The sequence below is a fragment of the Pseudopipra pipra genome, chromosome 7, assembly GCF_036250125.1.
Source record: "Pseudopipra pipra isolate bDixPip1 chromosome 7, bDixPip1.hap1, whole genome shotgun sequence".
NCBI classification, from domain to species: domain Eukaryota; kingdom Metazoa; phylum Chordata; class Aves; order Passeriformes; family Pipridae; genus Pseudopipra; species Pseudopipra pipra.
The window spans coordinates 18,346,262-18,358,262 of NC_087555.1; the positions used below are offsets into that span (position 1 = coordinate 18,346,262).

At 38.1% G+C, this 12,001-nt stretch overlaps 1 protein-coding gene across 6 annotated transcripts in view; it reads right to left on the minus strand.

Moving 5' to 3' along the window:
• Positions 1-12,001, minus strand: part of MAP3K20 (mitogen-activated protein kinase kinase kinase 20) — a 97,956-nt gene that overhangs the window by 31,912 nt on the left and 54,043 nt on the right. For 5 of the 6 annotated variants that reach the window (XR_010431936.1, XR_010431935.1, XM_064660816.1 and 2 more), the window contains exon 11: positions 9,329-9,464. Coding sequence is in view for 4 of the 6 variants with exons in the window: in XM_064660816.1 (XP_064516886.1) it covers positions 9,329-9,464 (136 nt within the window). In the remaining 2 variants the exon portion in view is untranslated. Of the gene's footprint in view, positions 1-289; positions 5,078-9,328; positions 9,465-12,001 lie in introns of those variants that run through there. The other variant, XM_064660817.1, reaches the window with a different exon arrangement.

The following is a 12,001-nucleotide window of genomic DNA, read 5'->3' on the forward strand; positions in this document are numbered from 1 at the left end:
TATAGTCAAACCAGCTGGTGCTGCAGGAGGAGTACGATAACTTGTACAACCAAATCATTTAATGCAGAAGTCCAATATTATATTTTTAGTTGTACAGTGGATTTTTTCAGCTTTCCCCATGTTTAAACATAATCAGTGGCAGAATATGTTCTGTATTATTTCTTTTTTTTTTTTTAAATAGAATAAAGGGGAAATGTCACACAGTGAGTAATACAAAAACGTGACTTAAACCAGTAGACAACAAGGAATGTTTTGAAACACCAGCATTTTACACAGTGACACAGATGCATAAAATTTACTGTCAAAATGTTTATTGCAAAATAGAAGATTGGAACAAAGAGCAGCAAAGGAAAAGTTCACATCAAAAGAAAGTTTATGACACCAATTGAGGAAATTTAATACATTGCATGATTTCTTTTTGTTTGTTTGCTTTGGTTTTACACTGGAAAATCAAATCCACAGTGTGAATAAAACAAGAGATGGTATGTCAAGTGCAATAAAGAGAATAACTGACACTGCAAGGTTTTACCACACAAAAGTGTAACATTGCATGTTCCACACAAATGATATATTCAGTTTACAGCACAAGAGTCTTGGCATAGGCGCTGCGCTCAGCTTTGCTTTTTCAGAAGGGAAAATGAAATTTTCTAACACTGTGAAAATATTTTCTATTCAAATTCCATCAGTTCAAACTTGAAGTGTAAGTAGCATTGACTCCTACTATTCAGTACAAAACTTCTTCAGTAGTGCAAAAGCAAGAAATGCAGTGGACTATATCTGACTTTAAAAGGCATATGAATATTTAGCACACAATATAAAATGTTTAAAGAAAGTTGTTTGTTCTACAGTTTTAAAATTAAATCTTCACACATCAGAAATCTCTGTGCAGATTTTACAGTGTACACTAAGTCGAAGTCTGGAGGAAAGGGGAAAGGTCCCTCCTCCAGATTCCTACCAGTGCATTTTAAGGGTTGTGAAAATTACTATATGAACTTACTTTTTCTACCTGAACGTTCTACCTAGGACTGTAGTTAAAACCTCTGTCAAGTTAGAGGTCTTCTTAAAAACCTGTAAAAGCTGCCTGATTACAGAAAAGGAACTACAGCACTAAAGACACACAGAAACACTGCTGCATACTTAACAGCTATATGGACACCATGGATTTATTGCTACTGCTGAGAGCAACACCAATCACTATCGTATCAGATATTTAAATCAGAATAGACACTCTAAAACCCAGAAGGAAAGGGAATCAACATTTAAGAAAACCTCTGGAACGATAAACAAATGACAAGTCAAGAACATGACTGTACGACAAGAGGCTGCGCCAGATGTCACCCCCAGGAAGCCCTTTCCATCTAGAGGGGACAAGCTCCATGTCAGGCAGCACACACCTGGCTGGGGATGCAGCACACCTAAACACTGTATCTTAAGACACTTGCTACTCTGAGGAATTAATGGTGTCATAATCAGAAAAATTACTAGATCAAAAGTTTTCCTCCATTAAGTCCCCTTTCCATTTTTTTCTCCACTGCTGAAGGAAAAGAAAAGGAGTTGGGAGTTGGGCATCCTGTCTTGGTCCCAGCTGACCCCACATCTTTAAGCAAAAGTCAATTCTTCCCATTCTTCTCTCAGGTCATTTACCCACCTAAGTCAATGCTGGCATTACAGCAGCCGGGTAAAAACGAGAAGACTCATACAACCTGGTGGTGATACAGGTAGAAGGTGGACTGGAATACATGCAGATGAAAATCAGTGTGGAAGATGAAATATTCTGAGCTCCTCCAACCACCACACCTGCCCACCAGAGCCACTTTCAAAGCCTTTATCTAGTGAAAAGCATTTCAGAGACAGAAACAACACAGCTTGATTCTCACATATGACTTTTGGTTTGTAAACTGAAGACATCTGGCATGAAAGTCATCACAGGAAAGTAAAAGTGCAATCAATACCACTACTTTTTTAGTGAGTACAGCCAATATCCTAGGTATAACCCTGTGTTAGGGGAACTGCATCAGAAGAGTTTGTCATCTTACGTTATCATCTTATCTACAATTCAGAGACTACCTTTGCTATCTTGAAAGCATGGGGAAGTTTTATAAGGGTTTATTTTTCCCCTTAATATAGCTTAATTTGTTTTGACAAATAACATGGGGAAAGAAAGGCAAAGAGGGAAAAATCCATCTTTGTTTTATTAAAAAAAATGAAACTAAGCACAGACTAGAAATTTCTATAAGCACACTACCAAATTCTGATGATATTTTGTTGACATAAATTACACATCTGGGTAAGCACAAAACTCTGAAGACAGACTTAAACCTTGTGGTTTTGCAACTATGAAACCCTGTGTCATACTACTTAAGAACTATTTTTATTTCTGTAAAGATTAAAGAGTGGATTTACAAATTCAGTTAAAAGCCATACAATAGAAATGTGTATGAAGTGCTCTGACACTCTCAAACACCAAAAAAGTGCAAAGTCTGCCAGGGATAGATTTTTTGTGCTTTTTTGAATCCTAAATTGTACTGAACCAAATTTCATTTTCAGTTGTACAACCCTACACTGCTTATGTGGTACAGTAATTTATGCACAATGACACACATCTTAAGATCTAAAGTGCACATATTACACTACACAAATCCATCAAATTTTGCTGAGTGCAAAGTGGCAGTTACAAAAATAGTAACATTGCTGTGGGTGTTAGCAGACATAGACTTACAAAAATAGTAAAAATCTGCACTGGAAACAGCCTTTTTGCTCTTCTTTCCATTTCATACTTTGCCCTTTCATGTCCCTTTTTCTCCCTAAAATCAGGTTGCTTTGATGGACCTAAGAAGTCATCCCTACCTGTGCTGAAGGAGTAAGTTTCTCCCTGGGATACTCCATAAATTTATTGCATCATTTAAAGTACAATTTTGTTATGAAAAAACATTCTGGATACAAGAGGGCTAACTGCAAGTCAACGGATTTGTAAGTGTTTGGAAGAACATTAAATTACATCCTACAGAAGTTAAGCATCGTGGAGGGTCTAATTCTGTGCAAACTGAGTTTGAAGTTTGAAGCACAGCACTTGCTGCCTTGCAGGTTACCGGACCAGTGCTGACGCTTAAGGATAAAACAATTCTCTCTGATGACCCAAAGAGGTGCCCACTCTAGAAAAACTCCTTCAAAGAACTTTCTCTTCTGTCGAGTGAGCATGTAATGATTTGAGGCCTGCTGTTATCTAATGTATCCATTTTTCTCTAAGCTATCTACAAAACACTCACCATAATATGTAGGTTAGAGCTGTGTAACAGGCAAGCCTATAATTAAAGAGGCCACTCAAAACCAGAAGTTTTCATAAAAGAAACCCCTCCAGTAATTGAGAATAGAATTTTGATGGCCTACTCCCACTGCACAGTAACATTTTTCTTTTGAAATGCTGCCCTTCTTCCTTGGGCAAATATTTTACATCTTCCTTTCTAACCTGCATCTGTGTTCGCACTGGCTTCCCTCCCTCCTTCTGCATCACCACTAAAGGGGTCATCAGGAGAAACGTCCTCACTGCTCTCAACCTAAGTGCCTGGCAGGCAATTATTGCAGCAGATTGTTACACACTGAGTTTTACAGTAAGCCATAACAGCAGTGGCAATACTTTAAAAGTGATTTAGCTGCAAAAAACAGGTATGCAGAGACTAGTAAATATTCCTTACATTACTGCCATCAGAGAGAATTTCACATAAGCCACAGTAGTAAGGCCCAACCTGAAATGTCATAGTGGCTTCTCTTTGTCCTTACCTAAGGGTACCCTTAGTCCTTACCTAAGGGTAGGAGATGCAACAGAATCAAAATTTACGAACACTGATTTTTGCTCTCAGGTATAAGAATAAGTCCATCAAAGTTAATGAGGCTTCCTGGATTTACATCAACATAACTGAAAATTAGCTTCTAGATCACAATATCTGATAATAGATGCAGAGGTCTGATTGCAGTTTGCTTTGCTAGAGTGAATTATATACACATGCACATACACGTGAGGGGAAAAAGAACATTTATACAAATCATCTACTAATAGGGATTATCTGGATTCTGCTGCTATTCAGTTTTTAAACTGTGTATTTAACTAACCCCTCTCTTCTCCCCAAGCTTCTCTCTTCCTGGAAACCTATTAGTGACTTCCCACAATACTGCCTTGAAAAAGGCCTTAAATTAGAAACACAGCAAACCCCTTCACTGCAACAGTAAGAAAGAATGGATTGTAGAGAACAGCAAATCTGGAAGTACAAGTATATGCATATAATTGACAACTGAGGGGGTAAGGGAAATGACAAAAAACACAAAAGAAAAATTTGAAGTACATAAATGGCATTAAACGCATTGAAGTTTCTCCCAGTGTTTTTAGTTCTTAAGTTTATCAAGCCATAGTTTCTGTAATCAGGCATCAAGAATTATAGATATAATCATGGTTCTTAAAATAATAATAATAATCTCCATTAGTTTGGAAAGTTTAGTTCCAAATTTCATCAAAGCAGAAATAAGTCAGCACAATCTAAACAAAAACAACATGTCTTTCTACACAGAAACATGCTCAGCCTGGAAAATATCTCATTTTTTTTGTTGGGTTTTTGTTGTTCTTTTACAGGATTTAAACAGACCAAACTGACAGGATTCTTGTTCTAAAACTTTATTGGTTTGCTTTGCTAAAACAATTTCAGGGTTAATTCTATAACTTATTTCATTCACCGCTATCATCTGTGTCGTCAAAATCATCATCATCGTCATCTGACCAGTCGAATTCACTGAAACCCAAAGCCATGTTGATTTTCTTCCCTTTTCTCATAGAGGTGGTTTTAGAAGAATTCTTTTTGGCTTGCATGTTTATCTGCATTCCAGAATGCAGGACAGATCCTGCTTGGTTCAGAGAGAAGATATCCCCAAAGCCCGTCATCATCAAGGCCTTCAGACTTTGGTTCATGCCAGCTACCTCCCCGTTACTTGTTGCTGTGATCTGACAAGACATCTCTGCACTGTTTGACTCCTCTGTTTTAGATTCAAAGTAAGACTCCTGAGACATTCTTGCAGCAAGAGGTAAGAAAAACTATTTAAAGGAGGAAAGGACAGAGCAAAAGTGAAAGTTAAAACCAATTCAAAAATCAAGGAAAAAGTCACCACCGTATTAGTTGGCAATCAACAGAAAGCATATGATTAGTGAATCTAAACATGGAAATCAAGTAAGGATTCATTAAAACAGCGTCCTTCTGGGGTCATTGTTCTTAAATCAAAGTGCAAAATCACTGAGTGGCATGGCAAGAACCACAGGTAGCAGAGCTCTCATGACAAAAGAAGGTTCAAACTCTTCAATCCTCCGTTTTGTACAGTGCAAAACAGAACGTGACAGTTCCCAGCCAGGTGGACTGGCTCCCAAGACAATGTGGATAAAACAGAAGTCTGAGTGAGTTGCTTAATTGAACCTTTCAGGATTGAAGAATAAATCAGGTTAAGATCAGAGAACCCAAACAAGCTCCCGCACAGTTTGGTGCAGAAGTAGCAACCCCCAAATATCAGAAATAAAAGCAGTAGCAGACTGATTTGGAGTGTTTGCTCAAAAGGAGAGAAAGAGGTCACCCTGCAATGGTCACAATCAGAAATGAGCCTCTCACCAACGCAAATGACAGTGGAATCCAGACTGCACTAGCACCTTTTGCAAGCTGTCCCAGGGATGAGCAGGCAGGGGAAGAGGGGCTGCTTTAGGCTGGCTCTTCAGCTTAGTTTTTTTGGGTTTGTTTTTTTTTTTTTTTTCAGTGATATCAATAGCTATCTGCCATTTGTACATCACATTAGATCTCTACTGATATAACCTTCACCTACAGATAATGGCATTCTCCTGGCCCAGTCTGTTTGTAATAACAAATGAAATGTGCTCTCTCCAGCTAAATAATGACTAATGCCTCTTCAGAGTGGCCAAGCTAGTAACCTCTGTGACAGGCTTGCCTGTGCTCCACAGGGAGTAAAGACTCAGGAGTTCATCCTAAATTAAACTACCTACTAAAACAACAGCAAAGGAGCGGTGTGTGAACACCTAACTGGCCTTTCTTTCCAAAGCTGTTTGCAAAAACTACCTGCTCAAAATTCATGGTTTTTTCACATTTTTTAACCTAATCAGAAAACTGACCAAAAAGTCAATAGCAGTTGGTCACAACAGGTTACAAGGGTAATTATGGTGATGCCCTGGTCTGTAATACAAGAGGCTTCATGGTCAGGCTGCTCAAAGACTGCCCATTTCTTGGTAAAACCACTTACACCGACTAATTGTCTATCATTAAAAAAGACAATATCTGTCTTTTGTTCCTCTCGAGTTTTCCCAATTTACACAGGCTTTCTATTTGCATTGTGGTTAACAGAAGTCAGTGATCAGGGTTTAAGAAACAAAAATAGAACTAAGAAGTTGGGGAAATGGGGTGCCCTAAATAGTCTTCATGCATCCTATGGTTAAGTGATTAAAGAACCAGCAGCTAAGCTTCTATACACCTGGCTGTACAAAAAAACCCCAATTACACCATCACCAGAGCACTAGTTGGATTAAGAACACCAAAAGCTCCTATGATAAAAAGAAGCAATGTTTTAAAAACAAGATCTAGCCACATCACACACAATTCCTTGCCAGTTAGTTACAGTTGCTTTAGATCCTTAGAAGAGCATTCCCTGACATATGGGAAGGAATCCCTATAAAAAAAAAAAAATCAACAAAGCTGCAAATCAGCTTTCCACTAGAACACATTTCTGGGTCATTGACTGTTCAATGCCTGAGAGTGGGTAAGCTATGAATGGCCATAACTGTGGCTAATTTTGCAAGTTATAATCATTTTACTTCCTCCATATTTTGCCATCTCATTAGCTGGAGAACTTAAAGAGCTCTTTGGGACAGGACATGCCTTTGGTGTCACATTTCATAGGATGACTATCATGAAGAGACAATTAGAGATGGCTGGGATCCACCAATCTCTGTAAATTCCACTGTTCTTACATGATCACCTGCAGGTAACAGGGCACCACAGGTGAGCATCTGGATTTCATGTCTTGCTCACTGTCTTTCTCTAAATAAGAGGTTCAGCTTAGCTACATAACACTGTCTTCCTAAAGTCATGTCCCCTTTCAAAAGAAATCTCCCATTTCACTGTAGCTATGGATATATTTTACTCCTCCAAAAGGCTCCAGATTCCCTTATGCTAGAGGCTCTTGGAGATCTGCACAAAGGAATTTGCAAAGATCAGACTCAAAGGTCTCTTTTGTATAATATACAGCAGAAACAGGGACAAAACAAGAACAGGGAGAAACGCTACTTTCACAGAAGCATTTCTAAATGTTGGCCACACCCTTCTCTCATGCTGAAGTGTGTAAAGCTATACTTTAGAGCCGGAGCAGCCTGCCACTCATAATTACCTACCATGCAGGATGAAGCTCCTACCAGCCCTACAACACTGGAGAATCAAGTGGCAGAGACAGCTTTGCTGTCCTCCTTTCACTTGGTTTGAGTTTCTCTTCCTGCATACCACTGGCCTCTGGTCTTTGCTGCAGAGCAAACTAAAGAGGTGACCGCAGAACGTAGAGCAGGGACAAGAGTACCAGCTAGGACACAACAAGGCCTAGTATTGGTTAAGAACCAGGTTTATCCGTAGTGGATAAACCCTAAGCTGTGTCATAGCTCTGGCTGCCATATCTTTACTACTGTTTTTACAGTCAAGGTAGTTTAAAATCAAGCACTGCAGCTCCCCATTGTAACCCTCCAGAGGTTGATACTGCCGAGCAGACACTGCCTGAACCAATGGAGGGAGACAGATGCTTGACTCTTAAGGATTACAGTTTGCAAACAGAACGCCCAGGGATATTTTTCAAATGGTTTAGAGCTATATATTTAAAATATAGTTGTACATGTAACCAGTGCTTTGTAGAACTTCATTTGCTATGAAAAAGACAGTCCAGCTTCAATAAGCCATTTTTTGCCAGTATGTCAATTTTTTTCCAAAAAAGGGCCTTTTTTAAAGCTGTTCTCTGTAACAGTTCACTTAAGATCTGTAGAAAAAACAAACTTATATTTCTCTATTAGAAGAAATTGCATTTAAATGCAATAGGAGAGTTGGGTTAATGTTATGCAGAAAGATAGTTCATGCTTAGCACAATAGGCCTTAGCACAATGCTTTATTCTTTCAGGAATGCTAGCTCTAAGTGAAAAGTACAAGTCATAAGCAAGTACAGCATAAAAACCCCAGGGCCTTGCTGGTGAAAAGGTTTGCTCATTAAGGCTGTGTCTCATGCTGTGCTCAGAACAGAGGATGGCCCACAGCTCAGTTACTGGAAGCTCGCAAGCGTTAAAGCAGACATATAGATATCTACTGAGAACATACAGTATCTGTACATAGGAAAACATTCATCCTTCATTATTTCATTACTGCATGTTCACAGCTGGAACATAAATGCAACTTCATTCAAACAACAGTAATAAGCTATGCCTTGAAAACAAGTCATATGTAAATGGGTCTGGCTGGAATCAAGGTTACAAGTAGGGTAAAACTGCATAAGTAAAATCATATGCTACTGCAATCACTTGCTTTGGCTAGTGCTTTAAAAACAAACAGGTATCAGTATTTTTTTAACAACTCTGTTGTAATATGTCTCGCCATGCACTAACCCTGTGGTCCTCCCTCTGCCAATCAGTGGTTGAAGAGCATCACATTTCATTAAGAAATTCAAGATAATGCAATGAAGGTTTTTGTTCAATTTATTAACAGAAATGTAGCAATTCTAACAGCTGGTAACTGGCCAGTGAAAGTTACGTTAACTATAATTATGAACACAACCTTAAATTAACACTTCAAACTTTGACCCCCTTTTTCACAGAATGGAAATTTGCTGCTTCTCAAAGAAAAAGAACAGAATAAAAAAAAAATCTACATAGGTTTCCTAAGATGCCTTCTGCAAGATACAAATCATTCTTACATTTAAGACCAAATCCTTCATCCATTAAAGTCAACAACTTTCTAGATGAAAAAACAATTTACTGAATGCAAACAACTTTTAAACTTGAGAACTCTTAAATGAATCAACAGGACACTACTTAAAGTGCCCATGTCCCAGTATGAACTATCAGTAACACCTGGTATCTAATGTATTGATGAATTTTTTAAAAAGTATTGTTATTTGGAGTGATGTAATAAAATGGACTTTAATTGGCCCAAAGAACCAACTACAGACAACTGGAGCATTACTTCCTTGGTGTGTTTTGAGATTTACATAGACAAAGCTCCAAACACTTTCTGACACAAGATGAAAAGTTGAATTATTGTCTACTTACAGGAGTATTTGATTGTTCAGTTAACTTCTGCTCCCACATCTTCAAACGTCGCTCCCGTTCCTTTAGTTCCTGCTCTTTAAAGCTCAGATCACGCTCCAGTTTCTTTAGTCTCTCTAAGGTTGCCTCAATTTCACATCTGCACAGAGACAATTTGTTACGTCCTGTCTTTTCCTGACAGATATAAATTGTTCATAATTCCCACCTGAATGTTAATTAAATCTGAAAGGCTGAAAAGTACAATACTAGCTCAAGCAGTTCATTTAATTACCAAACGCAAAGTCTTCCAGAGCTTTAAGAACAAATTGCAATGTTTATACTTGAAAACAACCATAATACCTTCAGGTAACAGGACAATCCTTAGCAACACAATACAGGCAGTCTAAGAAGCCCATTTGCCTGAGTTTAACTTGGCCATAAATACAATTTTGGACTTGCACTCAAATGCACAGAAGCAGTACTGGGGTGTTTTTCCCTCTTAACTTCCTGTTCCTTTAGGTGAAAATGCAAGAGCAAGAATACAAACCATGATATGACCCAGCCCTGCAAATGGTCACAAACACAAGCTTCTCAAGTTAGGAACAGCTGTGAAAAAGATTTGGTTTACTTTTCTCCACTTCTCACTGTACATGCAAAGGTATGAAAAATATTAAAGGCGGGAAATGAAGGCAGTACTCTGAGAAGCTTCAGATAGCATCTTTACTTGGTTTCACTGCACATACCTCCCTTAACAAAGTGGTTTCTTTTGACAAACTTTCTGATGGACAGTATCTTTTAAACACATGAATTGAACCGTTCTTGGAAGAGAATTTAACAAGCTTTGCACTACGAATTCACGGGTGTATACTAGAAGGTGAAAAGCAACTCTGTCATCAGATTCGGACACATTTTTTGCTCACAGGATAACCAAAGAAAAAACTCCAATTTGTATCAGAGCTTGTATTTGCATTTAATGAACCATTTCTGTGCCTGTCTGGGAGACTGTGCACTGCCTGCCACCTGTGTCCTGACTATTGCTTCAACTAGTCTTCAGAAACAGTTGTGGGAAGAGTCAATCCCAGTATTTTGTTTTCCTCCTAGAAAAAGCTAGCTCCTAAGGAGACAGAGATCCTAAAGAGAGCTCTGGAGACAGCTACTGGGACTCTACAAGGCAAAATATTCTGCTCAAACTTTCACATTATTTTTCCTGCATAAACACACTGCAAACAAAATATGCTCCTTCTGATGTTTTCAAAAAGAAAATAAAAGGACTAACAGAGTTAGCTGCAATTTCTATTTGGGGTAGGGAAAGAGAATTATTACTTTCTGTAAATCTCCTGTCCTAGCATGGAATGATTAAGCTCTTCTCCACGATCAACTTAAAAGAGTTCAGGCTCTCAATGTGGGAAAATCGCATACCCAAATAGTCTATTTAAGCAAATGAAATAATATATATATTCCAAATTTTACAGATTTCTCAATTTAATAAGACATCTCCGTCAGAGAGTAATGCTTACAAAGTACAGTGAAAGGATTCAGAGCTGGAATAACTAGCAAAGTCTACTGCAAACTCTAGCACCATGCTTAATTCTACTGCAAAAATCAGCCACCTGGGGGCAAAGACATTTATCACACTTGAGTCTTGCTGAGCGAGCTGTTCGATGTGGTGGTCAGAAAAAATGCCCCTCTTAATTATCATGCTTCAGATTTCAAGCAAAATTCTCTATCGTATTTAGCCATGCAAAGGTCAAGACTGATCTCTGTGCTGGGTAGAAAGTGGTGATAAATCCTAATAAAGAGACAATAAGGGAATAAAACAGAAAAGCACCAGAGAGAAGGTCAGAAAGTGACTCTGCTCCAAACATTCATTTCCCTATCATAAACCCTTTCCAGCAGGTGCAACATATACTATGCAATCTACTGTGGGAACTACAGAGCATTTTGAGGACAATTGCAAGTGCAGCTTTTCTTAGTGTCTCTCGTCATCACCACTACTTACATACAACTGTATAATTTTTAAAATATGTAAATTACATTATCTTTTAAAATAACATTCTGAGCTATGGAAGTCCTGGTAACAATAGTTTTCTATGCGTCAAAAGTCTATTTTGTGCTGTAATTACCTCTCTTCATTAGACAGAGACTTCTCTTATAATAAAAGGTCAGTCTGCAAAAACAGTTGCATTCTGAAAAATAATTTCACTGTATAATGAAACTGTGTAATTAAAGAGAAAGCTACCGTACATTGCCCACTTAATGAGTCTTACTCCATAAATGAAGCAGCTTAAAACATTACACATGGTAGGGCATGTGGATTTGTTTGCTTCTGTTGTTGTGCACTCTGAGTTTACTGGCTTCTCTAGAATAATCTCATTCTGTGACATTGAAGAACGTATACTGTATTACTAGAAACCATAATGATAAACATTCACCGACTAAAAACAATGACTGGCATTTGTTTATATGTCTTGAATTGCTACTGATACACTAATAAAAGTATCATTAATAAATTATTTTAATAATCAGAACAGCCGCTCGTGGGGAGAGGATGGAAGGAGAAATGCAGTTAGTATATATGACTAACTGCAGACAAATGTGATCTCTCTCTGAACTGGAACATCATTACTTCAACAGTAATTTTTTTCTACTGTAATAAAAGTGACTTGAGAAAGAGCTCCAAAAACATCACAGAATATG